The sequence below is a fragment of the Uranotaenia lowii genome, chromosome 3 (assembly GCF_029784155.1).
Source record: "Uranotaenia lowii strain MFRU-FL chromosome 3, ASM2978415v1, whole genome shotgun sequence".
Lineage (NCBI taxonomy): Eukaryota > Metazoa > Arthropoda > Insecta > Diptera > Culicidae > Uranotaenia > Uranotaenia lowii.
This window is the reverse complement of record NC_073693.1, coordinates 88,261,355-88,286,830: the sequence shown is the minus strand read 5'-3', so window position 1 is coordinate 88,286,830 and position 25,476 is coordinate 88,261,355. Positions and strand designations below refer to the sequence as shown.

Below are 25,476 nucleotides of genomic sequence, written 5' to 3'. Positions count from 1 at the left end.
ATAAATTTTTTAAAGTTATTTTTATCAACATTAATTTGGAAGCTTACAATACGTTACTTATAAGCTTCGATGGAAAATTTAAATTCTAAATGATTTTCTCCCATCTTTTTTTAGATTAGCTTTTGCTTGGTTTTTTTTATTGAACTCGCTAAGAATTGCGAGGCCTGGATACGTGCAAGAGAAATTCTGGAAACTTTAATCTTGAAAGTATGGAAAAAATGAGTAAAATATCGAAAAAAAATCAGACAAAATTCAGATATGGAAAATTGTTTGGCTCACTTATGTCTCAATTGATGATTTTGTATTTCTCTGATACCGAGGGTATCAGTATAAAATTTTATTTTAGTTTTATTTATACTTACAAAAATTTCAAGGGAATTTTAGCTATTCTAAAAAGAATAACTCAAAATCCAATGCTGGAATGATTCTGTTCATAATCCTGGTCCAAATGCAGCTTAAAATCCAAGTCTAGATCTTAATCATGATCCTTTTTCTTACCTAAATTCATAACCTAACCTTGATTCTGATGGAAAATTTTCCGTATTGGATAACGAACCGCTTTTAATCATACCCTGTTTCTAAAACCTGGTATCTTATACCTCATCCTGATTCTGTTTTTTTATTTAACTGAGAATTGCGACGCAGGAGAAATTGAAATGATGGGAAAAATAAATAAATATAAAAATTTGCGCTTGACAACCATTTAGATATGAAAAATGATTTGGCCCACTTATGTCTAAATTGATGATTTTGTATTTCCCTGGTATTGAGGACCTAAGTTTAAGTCTTATTAAAAAATCAAGAGATTTTAGCAAAGTATTTTAAATAGAAAAGCTAAAACTCTACGTTAGGGTTTTTAGCTTTTTTGAACCTGAAACTTTATACTTGATTCTCACCCTGATTCTATACCCGATCCTGATTCTGTTTCTGAATCAAATCTTGGTTTTTCTAACCTTGGTTAGAAATTTGTTCATAGCACTGATCCGGATCCTGGCTCTTATTGAGATCAAGACTAAGATCCTGATTCTGGTTATTGTCATTAGTTGGAAAGTAATCTTAATACGGATCTATATATAGATTCGGCTCGCGATTCTGATACTGAACTTGTAACAGATATTACTTTTGAACTTGAACCTGATTATTTTCCTGATCCAGATGCAGATCCAAATCTTTATCGTGATCATTACCGTAATTCTAAACCAGCTCCTGTATCTGGTCGTCTGCCTGATCCAGTTCCCGATTCTAATCCTAACCTGGATTTCACATAATTCTTATTCTTATGCTAAATTAAGGTTGCCAGAAGTTTTTTTAGCACGTACCCGGGTCGGAAACATTCGGATTATTTTATCTATAAACCTGGCAAAATCTGGGTATTTGATTTCAAAATTTAAATCAAAAATCCGGGCAAGATCCGGGCTCATTTAATCTACAGCAGATATTAAATCGTATTTTAGGCTTCCAAAACTCTTTTCTACTATTTTTATAAACTTGCTAAAAAATCGTTTGGACTCAAAAAATAACTACACAATTTGTTTGTTTTTTGTTTGATTTGGAAAATTAAGTGAATAAATCCGGGCGAAATCCGGGCTTTTTTTTAATTGAAAACTGGGCAACCCGACCGGACCGGACTTTTCCGAAAATTTGTATTAAACATTCTGACAAACCCGGATCAAACCGGGTAATCTTGCAACCTTATGCTAAATCTTTATCATGACACAGTTCATAACCATTCTAATCCAGATCAAAATCCATATCCACCCTCAAGAAGAGTACTCATCATGTTTGCCAACAAAAGTGTAAATATAATTTCATATAGATTTACATATTTCATATTTTACATATTTCAAACGTTAACTACCTTGGGTAGTTGTAAAATACTCAACCGTTTTCAGACGTACAGGGTAAGATGATCCCAAAATTCGTGTTCTAAGTTTAATTTATTTTATTTAAAAGTGACCATTTCAGCTTTCAAGGCTTCTGGTATAAAATATAAGTGCTTGCAATTAAAAAAGGAGTGGTTGCAAAGCTAAAGATACAGTTTGCTCATGCTCTTTGAAGCGCTGTTTTCAAGTTGCATCAAAATTAATGTTTTTTCACCACATGGTATTGTTTAAAAAAACATGCATTTTTTCAAAAGGAAAGTCAAAGTGTTTAATACGGCAGTAAATGAACTCTAAATCACGATGCACTTGAAAAAAAAAAGACTCAAATGCACGCAGTTTTGCTAAAACTTTAGGCGCATCTTGCCTTGTGTGGTCATCATGCGCTTATTTCCCTTAAATATTAACTGAATATCGAAAATACATAAAAATTACAATGTCTAGGATTTTGATTAATAGATTCATGCTAAACATGCTCGAGGCTCATTAGGGTGGCAATGGCTGTATGGAATAAATTTCATGATCGATTTTTGAAAACCGTATATGGTCGGTAGAATTCCAAAAAAAACTGACCTGTGCAAAATTGCAGCTCAATCAGACATGATTAAGGGGTGCCTCAAAGCGCTCAAAGTTTCGGTTTCTTGATCCTGGAAAATCACCAAAGGGGAGACAAAAGGAAATCGGAAAAATCGACATTTTATTCTGATGCCAAATGACCAAAAATCAACTTTCTGAGACTCCCGCTAAAAGGCTAAATCCGAGTAAGTCGATTCTTGATCATAAATTGGTTTCGATATAACACCAGATATCGACGTTTCATGTATTTTTAAGTCATTTGGCATCATAATTTCAATTTCAATTTCAATTTACCGGATGGGATGTCCTTTGATCCCTACGTCAGTTTTTAAATTCTAAAGTCAACTTTTGAGAATTTTTTTTTTGAGATACCACCAGTTTCGACGTTTCATGTCTTTTTGAGTCATTTGGCAAAAAATGTAAAATTTCGAATTTTTCCTATTTTCTTTGGGTCTTCCCTTTGGTGATTTTTGAAGGCAATACTTAAAACCGAAACCTTGAGCGTTTTCAGGCACCCCTCTATCAAGCCAAATAAGCTGAAATTTTGCACTGGTCAGTTTTTTGGGTCAATCTAAAATATTTACCTACATGATCTGTTTTCGAAATTTGACATGATCTATTTGGCTTCCACCCTTATGCTCATGTACGAGTTTAACAGAAATTCAATTTCATATGTTTTGTGAATCAAAAATAACCAATGTTTGGTTACTAGACTACGGCAAATTTTATATAATAATGATAATATTTATTTAAGACCTTTTAACCTCAGAGAAATTTTATATAGAAATTTTAAATTATAGTTTTTACCCCTTCCATGACTTTCTTTGGTTGTTTCGACTACTGAATATACTAATAATAATTTTGGATGCGATTCATCGAGTCCTGTCCAACGAGTTTTAATTTTGTATGGAAATTTGTATGGGAAAACCAAATTTTTATTCAAAAACCACAAGAGTTGTACAGAGTTGTATGATTAAGATTCGTCTTGATTCTTCCAGTACATTTTATTTAACAAATTAAAAACCTGACATACAGGATGCGCAATAAGTTCGATTACACTTTTTAACCAAATCGTGTGATAAAGCCGTTGCATATACATCTATCTTTTTCTAGAGTAGTTTTGTGCTATTATAAGACAAACTATTCCTGGTGTCGAAGAATGAATTTTCATTAAGTGTTCGTTTTTTATCAGCCTTTTCCCACCACAAGTACTGGTACTGGTAAAAAATTCAATTTATTGATCAAAATAAATAGTTTACAGGTCAGCTAATCTACTTCCATGGTCAAATTCTCATGATCATTGATGATGTCGAGAATAAACAAGGAACTGAATTCCTACATAAACATGTCCCATATAAAATCTTTTATTTCGTATTATGTGTGAAATGTCGAAAAAGTAGCTACGTGCTAGCTGATTTTCATCAAAAAGCTTATCAACGTGATGGAGCATAGAATAATTGATCATCATAAATAGATGAAAACCATTCAATATGTGCTTAAGTATTAAGTTTAAATTGGTCATTAATGGATTTTTAGGCTAATTTAGCATTTAGTGTTTATTTTTATATGCCATTTTACACAGAATAATACAGGTTTTTGGAAATATTGGCTAAAAATGAAAAGTGCCTTGCCCTTCAAATATAGCTCTCTTGGATTGGTTAGTTGTATCATACATGTTGTCGAGAATAAACGAATACAGCAAACCTGTTTTGACTCTCTATAAAAAATCGTCAGCATTCTTATAGGGAACTAAATTTCAACAATAGAGGAGCGTACTGCGTACGGTGGACTCGAGAAACCGCTGAAGTTCATAGAATTGGTTTAAGGTAAAAATTTCCTAAACAAAAGGTGTGATTGACTACTGTTGAATTACCTTTCCATTTGAGTTAAAAAAACCGGTCCAGTTGATTTTGAATTACCGTTATTTTAATTTGCATTCGAACTTATTAAGCACTCTGTATACCATAGAAAAAATACTCCATGTTACACAAAAAAAAAATCTCTTCAAAATGAATTTTTTACTTTTAGCGTTATTGACAGCGTAATTGAAAGATATTTTACTGTAGGATAAATAAAAATCACAAAAAACTGCATTGCATAGCCAGTGAGTTTGTTGATTTATATAACCTTTGCAAAAATATTTCATGAAATTATTGAAAGTACAGCAAACACTGCCATTTTTGTACATTTTTCTAATGGTTCAGATTTTTTATTTCGAAATCAATACTGATGTTATGAAATCGCTTGGTACATCTTTGTACCTGAAAATAATCACATTTTCGTAGGTGATGGAAAGAATTAAAGAAACATGAGCTATCAAAGAACGAAAGAACATAAGCCGTAAATATCATGAATTTTTCGAAAAAGATACAACGGTTCACCGGCAGGACTTGAACCTGCAATCTCCGCAATCTCCGGTTCAAGTCCTGCCGGTGAGCCGTTGTATCTTTTTCGAAAAATTCATGATATTTACGGCTTATGTTCTTTCGTTCTTTGATAGCTCATGTTTCTTTAATTCTTACCATCACCTACGAAAATGTATTTCGAAATGTTTATGACTTTCTCCATAAATTACTTAGCTTCTTTTCATGTTAGCAAAAAAATGAAGCTAAAGAATAGGCAAAATCAATAATTAGAGACAAGCTACATTTCAAGCTTATTTGAATTTTCTGAATGAATTTTTATGCAAAATTTGTTTCACCCATACGATTTTCCATATACAATTGAAACGCGAATCAACTAAATCATCTCAAATTTTTCTTTGATGTTTGGTGACTCAAAAGGCATAAAAAAAACCTATGGGAGCAAAAAGTCAATTTTTGCAGCGGTCTAGTGGTTGCATGTAAATTTTAAATTTTCATAGTTAATAATTTTGAAAGATACGAACGAATTGATCCAAAAATAAAATAAAAATAACCAATTCGATTGCTATTTGCTTGAGTGCATATACAGAATTATTTTTCTTATTTTCAACAATTAAAAGAGTTTTAAATAAAATTTTTGGTGAACCGAGTTTAAAAATTAATCGGTTCCTCAACCTCAAATATAAAAATGATTTTTAACATAGAGATTTTATACAGGATTTAGGGTTTTACTTGTTTTTGCATCACAACATATGTAGAAAGCAAAAGTTAGAATCAATCATCTAGAAACCATTTTTTCGCTGAAAATATACAGAAGTTGTATCATTATTTCATCATTTTTGATCAACTTCGGTAAATTTTTTTCTTCAGTATCTATTTTACGTTTAATGCTTCTTCATATTAATAAATATTTTTCAAAACATAAAACTATATGAAACTATATATAATGATTTTGATAAAATGGGCCATTTTCTCGCTTTTATTGGATATTAAGCTTCTCTTAGCTTTACCGAATGCCCCGTGCTTGTCTTATAGCTGTTATCATTCAGAATCTTAGAACAACATCTTTAACATCATGTAGTGAAAAAAAAATTGTAATAATATCAGGTCGTATCAGGTATCAGGTATCAGAAAAGGGGTACGCTTAATATCGGCACGTTTTAAATGTATTTTCGATAAACTTGAAAATTTTGTTCGCCCATGTCTCAGCCATCTTGACACTAAAAATTAAAACAAAAGTAATATAAGTACATCGTGAAATTTGTTATTCAACTTTTGTTGAAGTATTTTAGAGCATTTACATGCCAGGCATGGCCGTAGGGACGGGGAGGATGGGGAGGGGGTTAGGAGGATTTTGGAGCTTAAAAGCCAAAAAGTCAAGCGAAATGTTCTTCTCTAAACTCGAAATTGCAAATTCCTCATCAAATTTTGATAAACAACTAAAATTATTCAAGAGGAACAATCTCGACTCAGAAGTAAAGCCAAAAGCTCGAAATCTTATTTCAGGTCTACAACTCTACTACTGTTTTTAATAAGATAAGATTTAGCTTGCCAGATTACCCAGATGTTGCCCGATTTTGTTCACATTATTTGCAAAATCAATTGAAAATTTTAATTGATTCATTAGAAATATAACTACGTATTTTGCGTCCAAATTTTTTGAGCAAATTGCATAAAAATTGACACGAACGATTTTTGAGAAACTTAATATATGATTGAAAATTGACTTATGAGTTGTGATATTAAAAACAGGTTTTTCAGTGCTTTTCTTCATGATTTTTTAAAAATAATTTTGATATCAGCGGATATTGGGAAAAATAACCCGGATATTGGGAAAATTTCACGGCTTGAATATTGGGAGTGCATTCGAAAATAAATTAATAACTTTTGAATGCATGGATGAAAATTGATAAAATTTTCAGTGAAGCTACCGAATGATGTAGGGTAGGTGTACCCTCCTCCGTCGTATCCCTATTATTCGTCTTAATTCATGAATGCATGTTTTAGAGCCGGAAAATAACTTTCCACTTTAATAGACTACTTCACATGATACACTTACGCCTGTGATTTTATTTTCTATTACAAATTTGTCACTTTTAAAACTATTTTTTGAGATATTTGATTTTGAAATCTCGAAGTGAAATTAATTATTGGCACACTCCGCCATATTGAAAGACGAACTTAGTGATCCCCCCAACGTGTTTCTTTATTTTAACGCTTCCTGTCAATGCATATAACTATCAAAATCATCAAATTCAACAGAAAAGTGTTGAAATAAAATTAGAAAAATGATTTCAAACTAATCTGAACTATATAAATTTATCAATATTCGATTGAAATCGAATCGCTCGGCTCCCATAATTCGTCGTAATTTTGCGACAGGAATAGGAAACCGTTTTGCAAGAATTGGAATTAGACCGGTTCACTTTTACTATTTTTTGCTGATCACAGTCGGACTCAAAGAGAATGAACATAATTGATTTCTAAGTAATCACAACACAATAAAGTAATTTTAAAGCTGGGAACTAGATGCGCTGGGAGATAAGTGCAAAAAGTCTTTTTATATTAATAAATTACTTGAATGTATTCAGCATTGCTTATAATGCATGGTTTTAAATGAACATAGAATTGATGGCTTTTTTAGCTAAGTGGTTGGTGTTTTACAAATTATTTACTACCAGTACCGTGCATAATTTAATAGACGTTTGAGTGCACGCAAGAATATCTCCAACTTTACACATATCTAACGTTCAACTCCAATGTCATTGTTTCTTCATAGTTTTATATTTAAGATTTGATTATTTTTGGTTCGATTATCTGATGACACTAAACCTCTTTCAAGTATTTGAAACATTAGATACATCAATTATATGAAAATTAGACTTTTTCAACTTCTTTCATTCAAACTGCAATATCTTACGACCAAACGCTTTGCTCTACAGAATGTTCACTGAGAGATCCTTGAAAACTAAAACGTAAACTTCTCCAGTTTTCAGAAATTCTCTAAATAGGAATCAATAACTACTCGAGGCAAAAAAATCAATTCCTGGACCGATAACCTCGATTTCTATTGAATTTTGACGATGCATGGAAAATCGATGCAAAAAACTTCCGTTGAAGCTCAAAATGACAAGAGAATTTAGATGAATGAATAATTTAAACTTTGAAATAAGAGTTCACGAGTCTCTGGTTTGGATCTCAACACAAGTTTGGATAAATAAAAATCGGAAGATATGATTTTTTGTACATAAAGTCGTTCAAAATAAAACAAAATCGAACCCCTTTTTTATGCTGATTCCTACCATATAAGTTTTAAAACTTGACTCATGTTTGCTGCATATTTTATAAATTCTCAGTGAATTTTCAACAAAAGATGTTTTGTCATTTTTGACATATTACAGTTTGAAGAAAAAGTCGAAAAGGTTTATCGCTCGTAAAATAGATGAGCTGAACCAGTCTAATGCGCATTACACGCATCAACGTGGCGCTGCTTTGTTTCGATATCCTTCGCCAGGGTTCCCACATGTATAAGAATACACATGTTGACAAAACGCAAATGTGATTCTGCCTGTAAATTGCACCAATCGACAGTACTGAGTTTCTTTATTGAACTTCCATTCCAGTTTCTGTCTTAGGTTTAAAATTCGTATTTAAACATTTTCAACTGATTTAACCAACATTTTCCCATCTTCTTAACTTCAGTATCTTGAATCATTTTTAAATGATCATTCTCAAGTTATCATCTCATAGTTGGGTTGCTAATATCATTGAATGATTCTCTGAACATGAATATTTCTTTGTTTTTTCCATCTTATATTTTTCCAGATTCAATTCATTGAGATTTTCAAGTCTTGTGTTGTTTCTTCAGTTATTGAAGTTCAGTTTTATGGTTTTTCTGAATTTTGAGAACTTACAATCTTTGTTTAAGGTACTAAACTCATTTGGATTTTTTATCTGATTTTTTTCAATGATAACGGGTTTTGTATTTTAAACATTTCATCTTTATTCTGTTTTTTTTTTCATTTCTACCCTTTTGGCTTTGGGGGCATCGAATGAAACTTTTGTCACATTTAGAAAAACAATTTGATAACATTTTTTTTTATCTGATGAGAATCACATTCATAAACATCTCATGAAAACGCTTTTTGTGTTTCAAAGATATAAAATTGAAATATACATTTGATGGAATTTCTGCAGGCTGTGATTGTAACTTTAAATCTCCATTTTTTATATTAAATTAATATTTCATTTCTCAAAACTTGATTTGAAATTATGATTTAAATATGAGACACTGAATTGTGGTTGTGAAAATAACCTTATTTGAAGTTTTGAATTCTTCAACTCTTACATATATCTGCATCTCTATAGAATTTGAATTTAATTATTTTGTTTATTTTTTTTTTAATTTTGTGTTCTATGTTTCAAATCTTCATAATACTTTCCATGTGTCAAAAGGTGAAAATTCCTCGACGGTTAATGATTAAATGAAAAACATTTAGAATATCTATTCGGTCATTATTCTAAATCAGAGAATTTCAGTTCGTGATAAGAGTATTAAAAAAATTGAGAACAAAATTTTGCATTTGGAAGCTCCAATCAGACCTTCATTTTTGAGAACTTTCCAAACTTTTCCGCAATGTTTGCACTTGAATAATGAACAATTATTATTTGAAGATACCAGAAACAAATTTCTACAACGAAAACATGGCTATTTGAAGAGAATATATTGAACACATCTCCAGTTCTTTTACACGATTAAAATGTTCTGTATTCTCCGCAAAGCAGCGCCACGTTGATGCGTGTAATGCGCATTAGACTGGTTCAGCTCATCTATTTGACGAGCGATAAACCTTTTCGACTTTTTCATTCAAACTGTAATATGTCAAAAATGACAAAACATCTTTTGTTGAAAATTCACTGAGAATTTATAAAATATGCAGCAAACATGAGTCAAGTTTTAAAACTCTTACTATTCAGTCTCATTACGTAGAAAAACATATAATTCCATTAAAAATGTTGATGTTCTTTAAATATGGGTAGTTTCTGTGTAAATTTGTGCATTGTGATTTGTGTTAAATGTCTGTATGAATGTTATGAAATTTTATCTTATAGACAAATCCTGGATCATGGCAGCCCTGTCCGTTGGAGAGTGTGTTGGTAGAAAATACATTTGCAGGGTGGATTCAATTTGTAAGGTCTAATATTGTGCTGCCTGCAATTGTCTTAGCCAAGCAATGCTACCTAGCAACAATAACGCTACCTTGAGATTTCTTGGCAAGACCATTTTATTGCGACTTAGAGCTCATTCGAACTTTGCCGTTATTCTGCGCGGTTGATCCGTGCGAAGTAAATAATAGCATTTGCATGAACCGCAACCGCAAAATTTCAAATCTATACCTCATGAGGGAGGAATAGTTTGAGACAATTTCGGTATAATTGAATAGAAGGTATAATATGTTGCTGCCTGCAGATGCATTAGCCAAGCAATGGTAGACCTGTTTACAATAAAGCTATCCTAGTTTCATGGCTTATTGCGACTGGTTACTTGAAAGAACTTCTGCTGTTATCCTGTGCGGTTGATCCGTTCGATGTAACCTAATGCCAATTGCATGAACCGCAACCGCAAAATTTTAAATGAATTTCTGAAGAGGGTGAAATAAATTGAGACAATTTCGGTCTCCTTGTACGACGGAATTAGGAATCTGGTACGACAATGAAGGAACTTGAATGAGGAAAATAAATCATAAATTTACTAAAAAGTACGAAATGGATTGATCTATTTCCTTCATAGTTTCATAAAACAGTATAAGAAATATAGTTCAATTACTAAACATCAGTTTTAAAACAACGTGGAAGGCAATTATATTGAAATATTGAAAAAAGCTTCCTTAAGCCGTTGTCTTAGGGTCCTTTACCCTAGTTTATATGTGTACAAAATTTGGTCACAACCTGTTAAGTGGTTTTTGAGATATCGCCCAATACTGAAGTTCATGGACCAAATTTTTTGGGCAGAATCGAGAAAAATCCAACAAAGTTCTAGTGGAAGACCCGAAAACAGCTGAAAACAAACTTTCTGGCCGAAGTTCACACAGACATTCGTTCAACAAATCCTTAAGGATCCAATAGTGATCTTAAATTTGAATAAATGATGATATTCAAAAATATCAATAGAGGAAGTGATAATAAAAGATGATTTTTTCTTACTAGTTCGTCTAGTTGACTAATAAACAGGCCTGATTTCATTTGTACAAGGTAGAAAAGCTGCCGACCGGTAAAATAAACAAAATACGGTGGTCAAATTGTTCGCAAATTATTGGGACAGTAGACTGAGTCGATTTGGGGTCATTTTCAAATTTCTCAAACCTCGGGGTCTAAAAAGCTTCGTTTTGGTTGAAAACTCATCCATGATTTTTGCAGAATTTTTAACTAACGTGGACATGAGCAAATTTGAACTTTTAGGGTTGTATGGGAAAATTGAATATTTCGTACTTAAAAATCAACATCATTTTTGTTAATTTTGTGGAGGCGAGCCTATGATTTTTGTGTCAATTTATAAATTCTTTGTGCCAATAGAAAGTCATATAGGTTGTTTTTGTGCCGAAGAAGGGCGATTTTTTTTAGTAATTTTGAAGGTTAAGCTTCGGGAAACAGAAAACTTAATAAAAAATCGCCTTGACTTGAACAAGGGTGGTTCATAGTATGTTTTAAAGATGGCGCATGGGTTGCCCAATAATTAAAGTAAAAAAAACTACTAATTTCATCAATTTCCATTCATGCAGTCAAAAGTTATTCACAAATCAAAGTGTTGTTTTTTTCCGAATACACTCCTAAAGCGTAGAAATATGTGGTTAGCTTAGGTTAGAATAATTCTGCATTATTTGGATCCAAATTTACTTATAAACATTAAAATTTGATGTTTCAGATTTCGCATTCTTTATTCAGTTATTTCTGTTATAAAGATCCAGTTTTGATCATCATTGGGAAACAAACCTGATTCGAATCTTGGTTTTGCATTTGAAACCTCAACTAGATGCATTTTCCGTATTCGAAACTCATCATTTCGGAATGTGAAAAAAAATCAACTATTACAACATTCCAACTTTTTATGCTTTTGCAGAATTGAACCTTAAGAAAGTTTCATGATGGTGATCCAGAATTGAAAAACCCGAAACAGTTTCATCATTTGAAATTTTTATTTAGATTTACAAATTGAATTTTCTGAAGAAAGGATTCATATTAAAAGACGAAAACTCAGAATTTAAATAAGAGATTCCTGGTTGAGGGTTTTGATACAAATTTCGTTTGTTGGTCTATAGAAATTATTTGATACTTAGATTGAAAATTCGTAATTAGATTCGGAATTCAGATTTTGAACTCAGGTTCCTCAAATAAAGAGTTAACCGTAAATTTATTTTATAAAACTCAGGTTCAAAGGCAGGTTTCAGGTCCGGTATTCAAGTGGAAAAAATCAGATTCAGGTTCAGCTCAAAGTTAAGTGTTATAAGTCAAGATCAACATATCAATGTGAGAATTTTATTAAGGATTCAAATTGCAGGAGATCACAGTTTTATAGTATTAATTCTAGATTCAAAATTTCAACTATATATTTAATTAGAGTAAGTTTGGAAACTCAACCACCACAAACCACAAATAGGTATAAAATAAAATTTTGATTCATTTCGTAGATTTATTTTTTTTGATTTTCCAAGCAAAACTGATATAAAATTTGTTGTTAATCAAAACTCCCCCCCCCCCCTGAACCGGTACTTCCTACGGCCCTGATGCCAGGTATAGTGACTTACAAGGCGACCGGCTTTGGACACCAGACCAGAAAATCAACTGGGATTTTGAATCTTCATTGTTTTTGGGGGAATTTAATATTTTATGAAAAAGATCAATAGTTTTTTTTTTTCAAAATGGTCACTGTCCAGATCACTGTTCCATTGGGACCCGCCTCACGACAAGAGTAACGTCCGCTGGACTATAGAGTACCCCATGGGGAGTTGGTTTCAATAATCCTGTCTATCCCGTCCCAGGGGGACAAGAAATTTTGTACCCCCAGTAGAGGTCCCAATGGAACAGTGGCAGCTTTCCGGTGTTATGACGAAACAAAAAACAGGGAAGGAAATATATGTAAAATTGTTAATAAAAGTGGAAAGTGGTTCTAGTTACTCTACCTGGGATCCTTTCCATGCGGAAAACTGTTAATGGTGGGTCAGGGTGGGTCCGCACATCGTTCGTTCGTTCATTCAACAGATGATGAGTGGGTTGGTTCGGATGGATCACCAAGGATGAATGAGGTGCATTTTCGTATCCCAGTAATTTTGCACAGTGCAACCGGGATGGATCAGCGCAGCAATACCAGACAGACAGGTGTGTGTGGATGTCGGGATCAATTTGCACGTGGACGGGTTTTGGTTCGTGTTTTTTTTCAACAGCAGGGTTAGTTGCATAAGAAATGCGGGAAGAATGGTAGAAATGCTAATTAGTAACCGGGTAAAGTGGATTAAGTCGGTATGGATGGAATAATTTCATGCAGCATGCAAATTTTCACTCTGAGGAGACTCCATTAACTATTGCTATGATAAATGGGATGTATGATTCGAATGGTATCGCTCTTGAACAAGCTGATATCTGAATTCAAATAGACTATCAAAAATTTCAAAAGTTAAACTCAACTACATTTAGGATTTTTTTTTCATAAGAAATAAAATCAATTCATAAATCGTTAATTTATTTTACCTGAACGCTCCAGTTGTTACCTAGGAAAATTTCAAAATCCGACATACGTCTCCAAGCTAGGATAATTGAAAGGTTTCGAGTGTGAATTTGTATCTACGAATTGGTAGAGGAATTAATTTCTCCCGGAAAACCCGAATAATCCCAACCCGGTAGTAATGATTAAGCGCTCATTAAAATGCTTCAAATTAAAAGCAATTTGTCAACTCAACAGCTCCGTTTTCGCAAATGCTTATTCACTTTTCATTAAATCACTCGCAAACGAATCGTACGTGCCTCAGCCGGAGTTTTGGCTCTTTAGCAAACTCTTCAACGACTGAGCCGGGAAAATTCGTCTAAATAAGTTCAAATACCTACCTTCCATCTCCAGACGCAGACGAATGAGCCCCGGGTAAATGGAACCTGTTTTGTTCTCGTTTTCGATTCCCCTTTCCCCATTTCGAGGTTTCCCTCTTGCTAACCGGAAGTAGGTATTGCGCTTTCACGGGTTTCTCTCCTTCTGCCAAGTTTTTATTTCCAAACCAAACATTCCCGATTAAGGATCAGCAGCCAGCAAAGCGTGTGCCACGTGCCGCCATGATTTTACGCGTGTCTTGTTTTTCACAATTGTTTTATTCACCTTTATTTTTCCGACGTTCCGGTTTTCTCTCTCTGGTGGTGCTTTATCTTGAATTGCGAGGCTGCTTCACAGTTTCCGTAAATTGTAGCCCTACGGGTAAACTGAACATGAACAGGGGCGTGTTGATTTTATTTTTATTATCTATTCGATTTCACAGTTTTACGAAATTCACATGTCAAGATTTTGAAAGCAGATTTTGACTTATTTGGAGGTGCTGAATCGAAATATGCTATCAGCTTTTCCCCTATAACTGTCTCGAAGACTGCGAATAATTTTGACTTCAGGGAAAATTTTTATATATTATCTTCCCTAAGTTTAAATCATATGTTAAACCGTTTTGATATCTTTAACGAAAATGTTAGATACATTATAATCGTTTTCCAGTGGTTTTAGTAGAAACTACGCAATTTCATATTAAATTTTCTAAAAATCATAGAATTTAAGATCTTGAACGTTATATTGGTATTATATCTCTGGTACCAGAGTATCTAAGAATAATCTTATTCTTGAATCCTGAATCTGCTTTTATTAAGGGATGATAATAAGTATAGTTTGAGTACAGTTTTGGTTTTTGAAACAGTTTTTGTCGTTTAATATTTATTCTAGGCTGGTTAAGCTCAAAAATGTTTTTCGTTTTCGACTTTCCAAATGCCATTTCACCAAATTTTGAGGTGACAGACAAAACATAACAAATGATTCGATTTCAGGACTTCTAAATTTTTCAAAATCTTTTTTATAAACAAAGGAATAAAAAATGCTTTCCCTTGTGATTCGGCAATTGTAGCCGTCTTTGTTTGCTAATGTAATAAAAGATTTGTTAAAGAAATTTTAAAACAACATGAAATCTTTTCTGTAATCTGACTGATTTGCGCCATAAGTCTCCAGGTTTTACCTAAAAATCTAAACTTGGTGCATTTTTAGGACTAATAATCACATGTTTTCCAATTCTTTTTTTTTGAAATTTTTTTCCTCAAATACTTGAAGTTAGATTTCTTTTGTGTAAAAAGTCTCACTGTTTTCCAAATGAATATTACCTTTTAATTTTTTAACGTCTATTAGAGAATGGTACATTGAAACGCATTTAAATTTTTCATCTTTTCTTATAAATCTCTGTTTTCGCGACTTTTTTTTGACATCCTTTAAGAAAGTCCTTGAGTTTTTGATATTGACAATTTTATCTCATTTAACATCTTTGTTTAAAACTGGAAAACGATTTGTTTTATGATTTAAACAATATAAAAGATTTAATTTAGTTTGAATTTAATTAGAAATTTCGACAAAACAACCATTATTTCGCAGATTTGAAAAAAAAAAAACAAAAAGAAACCTTTAATAACTTTTTTTTAAGAAGTCAAAATAACTTGCGATTTCCGAAAAAAATGGTTATTGAGTTAAAACCTACATTTTCGAAATATTTGCTATATTTTATAGCTTTTACAAAGAATTGCACAAATTTTTATTTTAATGTATTTCTACCTATTTTCAAAATTTATCTCGAAAACAAAATTCATCAAAATTTGCTCTTATACTTTTTGCACCATGGAAAAATGTATGTGTTGTTGCCTTGTGTAATCAAAGTGAGATTTCCGTTCATAATTGGCTAAGTTATGTGTGTTTGAAACATGGTTTAACTTTTCCATCACAAAAAGTCTAAAACCGAATACCTTAGGAACTAAAAATTAAATTTTGGACAAAATCATTAGATTTGAAGTTGCAAAAATGATGCAAATAAGAAAATTTGGGATCTAAAGACCGACGTACCCGTAAGATTATAAAAAAACCTGAGTAACAAAATTATAAAAAAAAGAGAAAAATTAAATTTTTTTTTCAAAACATTTAAAAAAAATTTGCCAGTTTAGCGAAGAATACCTTTGATGTGATAAATTTAACAGACAAATATGTCATATTATTTTCTTATTATAAATCCAAGAGTTACTTATATGACGGGATGTATATTCTGTTCTTTTGGAAAAACTTCGATATCACGTTTGTCGGTTTGTGTTTAATATATGATATCAATTTTATTAATGTAATGAAAATGCGTTTTCAGCATGAAGTTTTAGTTTACCAATCCAATTTAGAATTAATATTTTTTTCCTAAATAAATCCAGATGCGCCGCTATTACATTCTTAACGTGATTTCTGTGAAAGAATTTTATTATATTTTTAAGAATTTTTTATATTTTATAATTTTTATTTACAGAAAGCGAGAGTTTAGCTAAAAAGTCTTCAATTTGAATGCAAATTCCAATATTTTTTTTCTTTTAACAATAATTGGATAATATTAGCATTCAGTTTCAAGAGTCAGTTTTCGACTTCTGCTTCAGGGTTCGGAACTTAGATGCAGAGCTCAGATCTAGAACTAAAACTTGAGTCTTCAAATTTAGAATCAACATAGTTTGAGTTCTGGAAATAGATTTCCAGCTCAGACATTCTGGAATTATTTTTTATATACTTATTTTAATTGTTTTTTAACTTTTAGAAAACTAGCATTAACCATAACTCAAGAATTTAATTCCTGATAGGTGCTAAAAAATCAATCCAGACTTAGCGTCACACTTTATTTCACTGAATCCAAAAATGATATTCAATAAAATCTCAGCAGAACAGTTTTGCATAACATAAATTTCAAATCTCATTTTTACATATTTAATAATAATTTAAGTATGTTTTCCGTTGAAAATTAGCTAAGTAATGGGCATTTAAAATATTATTAGAATATCTCAGGAACTAAAAATTTCTAACTTTTATGTTTGGGGAGATAGAGACAAAATTTGTTCTACAAAGTTGTAGATATAATCGAGATATGAAACTTTGCTGAAATAATGATAACTATATCTCTATTATCTCGTTAAAAACTTAGAATTCTACAAATTTATGCCAACCGTTCTAAAAACGAGCGTTTTAGTTGCTATCGAAATACCGGTATATGAACTTTTCATTTACCGTGGTTGAATTAAAAGGAATCGTTCGATAGCTTTGATTCAACTTTTTTATATTTTGAGTGCAATTGGGATTTTGCGTCATTTTACGTTGCCGTGTATTTGCCGTGATGCAAAAGACCGAAAAAAATCGACTGGGTGGATTTTACGACGTAATGCTCCATCGCGAAATGTTCTTTGCCAAGTGATGAAAATTCGTGTGAAAATAAAAGAAAATTGTGTCCAGGAGTGATCATAACCCGATCAGAAGAGAAAAACTAAATTATATCAGGATGAGATATTTTGATATTCATTTTTTTTTCTATCCGGATGAGTTATAATTTAGCGCTCGTGGTATGCTAAAATATCTCTAATTACATCAAAAAGTCTATGCAACCATAACTAAATTATATTAACCGTTATTATGATACAAACAAAATTATTACTCAGCCAGATTGGATATATCAACTTAAAATTTTATTGGAATTGTATGCAAAAAAATTGTCGTAAAGAGATTAGAATCGAACTTATCACTTTCCAATCCCATCCCAGCCGATCAGGAGAGAACAACAAAATTATATCATGATGAGATAATTGTAATTGTAATTGTGCTTTTTTGATTGAACGTTAGCCCATCGATATTTTGATATTCATTTTATTATTCTATCTGGATGAGTTATAATTTAGTACCTACTCGTATGATGTTAAAATATCTCAAATCATATCAAAGTGTCTATACAAACATGACTAAATCATAACAACCGTATATATAATTTAAACAAAATTATAACTCAGCCAGATAAGATATTATTAACAAAAAATCTTATGAGAATTGTTAAAAAAAAAGGGCGACGGGAGTTGATTCGAACTCATCACTTGAATCCTACCCCGCCTTACTAGTTGTGTGTCTTAACCTACTGCTCTAACTGAGCTTGTTAGGAAGTGAACATTTATTTTTGTACTGATCCTACAAAGATTGATGCAGGTTGTTTGCTTAGACACGGTTTTATCAAGCGCGCGGGAATTTGTATAGGTTTACCTGATAAACTAGATTTTTGATGGATTGAATTGGACTGTTTGAACTTTGAAAGGGATAGGGATGTTTTTTTCAAGCGCGCTCAGACAGGCCTTGAAATTGGAAAATGGGAATTTGAACAAGTGTACCTGATGTACCGGAATTTTGTAGACTATAAGAATTTGAAACGGAGTTCGTGTCCTCTACCGACAGGCTGCCGAGTTTCGTTTGATAGGAATAGCTGCAAGTTTACCAGATACATGGAATTGGTTTTTCGGAATTTATGATGGAATACTTGATGTCTTATAACAGTCAACTTGATGATAATCTTATAACAGCGTCTGAAGCAGGCAAATCAAAGATAAGGAAAACAACTGTACTTGCAGGCTTTTTTATTAAACTTATACCTATTGCTGCTAAAAAAGTAAACAGATTGATTATAAGGCGACCGATTTTCTAATTAAAGTTATCAAATATTACAGAAAACTGTTTTATCCCTGAAATATATACATTTGAATAAAATCTATTTGTGAATATTCATCCACATAAATAATAAATTTTATCTACTACCAAAAAAGTTAAGCTATATTTAGCTCTATAATACAATTGACTTCATCGACTTGAATTCACTACTAGATGCTATGGCAGTTAATGCTCATCGTGCCCCAATTAATGGTGCTCATACTACCCCAGTGGGGGTTCTCATTATGCCTCACAGTGAATGATTTTCAGCTTTTGGCAAAAAAATTTAAATAGCACTTTTAAACGTTTTTATCTACTTTTTCAAGTTTTAGCCCAATGGGAAATAGACTTTTTGGTGTATGAACACGAAACAATGAAGTAACTCACAAATTATAGCTGTTTTCTATGGTTTAATAAGCATCCTTCTTAAAGTGGCCATTATGCCCTATATGCATTATATGCTTTTCTGATCGGGATGGCGACAGTTAAAATTACACAAAATTTGTATTATTTTGATGATTTATTCAATGTTTCAATGGTTTCTTTTTCTCTCACTAAGCCTCGGAGGACTAGCAACAGGTCACATAGGACTTTCTGCGGACCGAGTTTGTTTGGTTTTTATTCATATCGGTGCAAGAAAAAATTATAAAATCGAAGCGAATAATAAAATTGAAGCGACTTCTGGAAATGCCGGTAATATAAAAAAACCTGTAAAATGTTTGGTAATTTTGATCGAAACCATAAAACGTTCGGTAATTTCAGCTTATAAAGCACAGCGTTTTACGCGAGATGTGATTCAGGACTCGAGACTCGAATCATCTCGCGTAGAACGTTGTGCATTGTAAGATGAAATTACCGAATGGTCTAATGGTTTTGGTAAAAATTACTGAACATTTTACAGTGTTCGATAAACATTACCGGCATTTTGGTTCTAATTACAGATATAAAGGTTAAAAATACCAATTTTTTGGTGAAAAATACCGGAGTCCCGGTAATTATTCAAGGCAGTTCCTTAATAACCACCAGTGGTTATTTAAAAATCCCCGGTTTTTCGGTAAATATTACCGAACTTTAACAGTTATTCCGATGAAAAAATAACAGTATTTCGGTAAAGTTACATCCTGTTTGGTAATATTTACAGTTCTTTTGGGTTTTTCGGTAACTTTACCGATTGTTCGGTATATATTAACGAACTATTTTAGTTTTTCGGATAAACGTTACCGTTAATTCGGTAATAATTACAGTAATTTCGGTACAACAATACCGCTTGTTTGGTAATAAAACGAGCTGTCACGTTGACAGCTGTCAAAATTTTAACAGATGATCTCAGAAATATTCAGCTGAATTTTGGTATTTTTAAACTGAAAAAGATCCGTATAATTTCACAGTTGTCACTTCTCGGCCATGAAAAAATACCAAACAGATGAACGTACTCCACATGTTAGGAATTCGGTAAAATAATAACTGAACTCGATTATTTTCGTTTACTGTGTGAATCGAAAATTGGTCAAAACGGTCGTTGGAATTTTAAATTAAGATTTAAGGGTAAGTCTGTAGATGTTATTTACATTCTTTCCTTAAGGTGTTAATTTTTAAAATTGCTTAGTCGTGCAAATTTTCAATAAAACCCCAATAAAACATATTTCTTAGACTCGCCCTAGCAGAGGGTAAACATTTGGTTTTCAGCAGTTAGAAGGAGCAGCAGTCAGTGAGAGATCAAATTTGAAATAATAATAGCTCGGCACTCTTCACCGACCCACTTTTCCTCACCAAACAACGCAGGATGAGCATCCCCGTTTGAGGGTAATGAGATAAACGATAGGTAATTCGAAAGAGCTGTGAAAATTTAACGCTGCGCCTTTCTTTTTTTTGTAGCATTCAAGATCAGAGAGATAGGTGAGTAGGCAGCTACTCGTTATCGGTCGTAAACAGCAATTGTTAGTTGATTTACGTTTTCGAATGAGTTGCCAATTGGGTGGGTACATTTATTTTTCAACATCAGTTGGAATGGCCGTTCAAGTTTCAGTTAGAAGCGTTGTTAAAATGTGTTGTTTAAATTGAGAACTTTGAAAATTAAAAAAAAAGTAAAATACTCTAGATAGAGAATCGTTACTAGTTAATACTTTTAGTAGTAATAGGTTTAAAATTCTTATGTATTAAGATTTTAGAAATGAGAAGTTTATTTAGTTAGGGGTCAGTTTTGTCAGTAGAAATTTACAAATGATCAAAATTTGGTAAGTCAATTTGCAACCATTTGAGCAAATTTAGAGATCCTTTTCATCCTTTTGTATCGCAGACTACAGAAGTTTAATTTGTTTAAAGATTAAACATAGAAGAATGTTCACCGGCATAAAGTTGAAACGATACCGAATGCTGAAAATCGGTAGCGGTAAACGTCTTGGTTATTTCTCAGGCTGTATCTACAGAAACAGAGCCAGAACTGGGCAGGATGCAGCTCTTTCGATTTGCATTTCAAACGGAAAAGCTAATCCGGGATTCGGATTTTGATGCTAATGGCCTCAGGGAAAGGGGGAAAACGAAAAAGTGAACGCTTGCCGGTCGTTTGTTCATGAAACCAATCCGGTCCGGCCAGGCCTAACCGAGAGGAGTTCAGTTTCAGCAGCAGCAGATTTCTATCCGAGCTATAAGCAATCTAGCATCTATAGAAGCTGAAAAGATCGGAACCACAAGGATGGCACAGAAGATTTGCATATCCTACTGTATTTCCGAGCGTTTGTGAAAGAGCTTCGGAAAACTGATTTTTAATTCCTTTAACTCTTCGGGGTTAGCGTCTATTTTAATATAGGGCTCGGAATTGATTTAATTGACTTTTAATATTGAAACCGCCATTAGAATCATTTAGATTCAAACAATATAGATTGTGTTAAAATTTCGAAAGAATTAAGAATACATTCTCCTATTCATTGAAGGGTTATCTTAGAAGGAATGCCAGGATCAAACTGTCCATAGAAATTAATAGATAAAAAACACCAGCACAGAATGGAATGTCTTTTGTGTGCTATGCAATTTCTGAGATGATTGAAATGCACCAAATACCAGAGCCAAAGCCTTTGCACAACACACATTTGCAGTTGAATCATCATCATCAGCATCAACATCAACGACTTCAAGTGCTGCTCCATTTACTGATAGAAAATTGCAGCAGCAGCAGGGGGTTTGTGACTGCATTTGCTTTGCTCGAATATCCTACCTTCCTTCTTTTCGTTTCGAGTATTCCAATATGCACTCGATCCTTTTGATGGCTAAAGTTCTCAATTTCAATTGCGAAAGTCACTTCAATAAATATGGCTAGAAATAACTGGGAAAGATTCAAGCTAGAACATTTTTAATCTTAATTGCTTACTTACATGATAAGTATTCAATTCATAAATTTGTAGATTCTGATAATTTTTATCCTGAATTTTGCATTTAGATTTGAAAATTCTTGAATTTTGAATCTTGAATATCTTGAATCTTGAATCTTGAATCTTGAATCTTGAATCTTGAATCTTGAATCTTGAATCTTGAATCTTGAATCTTGAATCTTGAATCTTGAATCTTGAATCTTGAATCTTGAATCTTGAATCTTGAATCTTGAATCTTGAATCTTGAATCTTGAATCTTGAATCTTGAATCTTGAATCTTGAATCTTGAATCTTGAATCTTGAATCTTGAATCTTGAATCTTGAATCTTGAATCTTGAATCTTGAATCTTGAATCTTGAATCTTGAATCTTGAATCTTGAATCTTGAATCTTTAATCTTGAATCTTTAATCTTGAATCTTGAATCTTGAATCTTGAATCTTTAATCTTGAATCTTGAATCTTGAATCTTGAATCTTGAATCTTGAATCTTGAATCTTGAATCTTGAATCTTGAATCTTGAATCTTGAATCTTGAATCTTGAATCTTGAATCTTGAATCTTGAATCTTGAATCTTGAATCTTGAATCTTGAATCTTGAATCTTGAATCTTGAATCTTGAATCTTGAATCTTGAATCTTGAATCTTGAATCTTGAATCTTAAATCTTGAATCTTGAATCTTGAATCTTGAATCTTGAATCTTGAATCTTGAATCTTGAATCTTGAATCTTGAATCTTGAATCTTGAATCTTGAATCTTGAATCTTGAATCTTGAATCTTGAATCTTGAATCTTGAATCTTGAATCTTGAATCTTGAATCTTGAATCTTGAATCTTGAATCTTGAATCTTGAATCTTGAATCTTGAATCTTGAATCTTGAATCTTGAATCTTGAATCTTGAATCTTGAATCTTGAATCTTGAATCTTGAATCTTGAATCTTGAATCTTGAATCTTGAATCTTGAATCTTGAATCTTGAATCTTGAATCTTGAATCTTGAATCTTGAATCTTGAATTTTGGAATTTTGATTTTGAAATTTTAGAATTTCGGAATTAGGAAATTTGGGATTTTGGATTATTAGAAATTTGAAATTATGGAATTTTGGAATTACACCTAGGTTTTTTTTTACACGGTTTTTTTTTACGCGGTTTTTTTTTACACGGCTTTTTTTACACGGTTTTCGGGAATTAACACGGTTTTTTTTACACGGTTTTCGCGAATTAACACGGTTTTTGAGAGAAAATATTCCTTTTCAAAGGAAAACACTTAGAATCTTTTTGAAGTTGGGAAAATCTTATCTCTTAGACTAAGAACATGATACATGAGACCTGAGACCTGGGATATGAGACCTGGGATCTGAGACCTGAGACCTGAGAGCTGAGATTTGAGACCTGAGACCTGAGACCTGAGACCTGAGACCTGAGACTTGAGACCTGAGACATGAGACATGAGACCTGAGACATGAAACATTAGAAATTAGACATGAGACCTGAGACCTGGAAACTGAGACAGGGGATATTAGACTAGAGACCTCAGCATGAGACATGAGACCTGAGACCTGAGACATGAGACAAGAGCCATGAAACATGAGACTTTAGACCTGAGACATGGGACATGACACATGAGGCATGAGACATAAGACATGAGACCTGAGGCATGAGACAAGAGCCATGAAACATGAGACCTGAGACCTGAGACATGAGACTTTGGACCTGAGACCGAAGACAAGCTACTAGAATTAGTACCGCGAGAAATAAGTTTAGCTCCGATTTCAACATGCGACCCCTCTAATGAAAGGGTTTTACTTGTGGGTGACGAAAAATAGTGTCGCCACTTCGCTAGTACAAGCTACTAGTGTTAGTACCGATAGAAATTATATTAGCTCCGATTTCAACTTGCGACCCCTCTAGTGAAAGGGTTCGACTTGTTGGTGACGAAAAATAGTATCGCGACTTCGCTAGTACAAGCTACTAGTGTTAGTACCGCGAAAAATTAGTTAAGCTCCGATTTCAACTTTCGACCCCTCTAGTGAAAGGGTTTGACTTGTTGGTGACGAAAAATAGTGTCGCGAGTTCGCTAGTACAATCTACTAGGGCTAGTACCGCGAGAAATTGGTTAAGCTCCGATTTAGACTTGCGACCCCTCTAGTGAAAGGGTTTGACTTGTTGGTGACGGAAAATAGTGTCGCGAAATCGCTAGTACAAGCTACTAGGGTTAGTACCGATAGAAATTATATTAGCTCCGATTTCAACTTGCGACCCCTCTAGTGAAAGGGTTTGACTTGTGGGTGACGAAAATTAGTGTCGCGACATCGCTAGTACAAGCTACTAGTTTTAGTACAGCAAGAAATTAGTTTAGCTCCGATTTCAACTTTCGACCGGTCAAGTGAAAGGGTTTGACTTGTAGACGAAAAATAGTGTCGCGAGTTCGCTAGTACAAGCTACTAGGGTAAGTACCGGTAGAAATTAGATTAGCTCCGATTCAACTTTCGATCGTTCAAGTGAAAGGGCTTCACTTTTAGGTGATGAAAAATAGTGTCGCGAGCTCGCTAGTACAAGCTCTAGGGTTGAAACTAATTTCTACCTGTACAATCCCTAGTAGCTTGTACTAGCGAAGTCGCGACACTATTTTTCGTCACCTACAAGTCAAACCCTTTCACTTGACCGGTCGAAAGTTGAAATCGGAGCTAATCTTATTTCTATCGGTACTAACCCTAGTAGCTTGTACTAGCAAAGTCGCGACACTATTTTTCGTCACCAACAAATCGAACCCTTTCACTAGAGGGGTCGCAAGTCTAAATCGGAGCTTAACCAATTTCTCGCGGTTCTAGCCCTAGTGGATTGTACTAGCGAACTCGCGACACTATTTTTCGTCATCTACAAGTCAAACCCTTTCACTTGACCGGTCGAAAGTTGAAATCGGAGCTAAACTAATTTCTTGCTGTACTAAAACTAGTAGCTTGTACTAGCGATGTCGCGACACTAATTTTCGTCACCCACAAGTCAAACCCTTTCACTAGAGGGGTCGCAAGTCTAAATCGGAGCTAATATAATTTCTATCGGTACTAACCCTAGTAGCTTGTACTAGCGATTTCGCGACACTATTTTCCGTCACCAACAAGTCAAACCCTTTCACTAGAGGGGTCGCAAGTCTAAATCGGAGCTTAACCAATTTCTCGCGGTACTAGCCCTAGTAGATTGTACTAGCGAACTCGCGACACTATTTTTCGTCACCAACAAGTCAAACCCTTTCACTAGAGGGGTCGCAAGTCTAAATCGGAGCTTAACCAATTTATCGCGGTACTAACACTAGTAGCTTGTACTAGCGAACTCGCGACACTATTTTTCGTCCCCTACAAGTCGAACCCTTTCACTAGAGGGGTCGCAAGTCTCAATCGGAGCTTATATAATTTCTCGCGGTACTAACCCTAGTAGCTTGTACTAGCGAAGTCGCGACACTATTTTTCGTCATCTACAAGTCAAACCCTTTCACTTGACCGGTCGAAAGTTGAAATCGGAGCTAAACTAATTTATCGTGGT

At 33.3% G+C, this 25,476-nt stretch overlaps 1 protein-coding gene across 6 annotated transcripts in view; it reads right to left on the bottom strand.

Annotated features, from left to right (window-relative positions):
* Positions 1 to 25,476, bottom strand: part of LOC129755639 (kazrin) — a 322,166-nt gene that overhangs the window by 8,624 nt on the left and 288,066 nt on the right. For 5 of the 6 annotated variants that reach the window (XM_055752232.1, XM_055752236.1, XM_055752235.1 and 2 more), the window contains one exon: positions 12,997 to 13,020. The exons of the other annotated variant lie outside the window; for it this stretch is intronic. In XM_055752232.1, the coding sequence (XP_055608207.1) occupies positions 12,997 to 13,020 (24 nt within the window). The remainder of the gene's footprint in view (positions 1 to 12,996; positions 13,021 to 25,476) is intronic. 6 annotated transcript variants of the gene reach the window in all.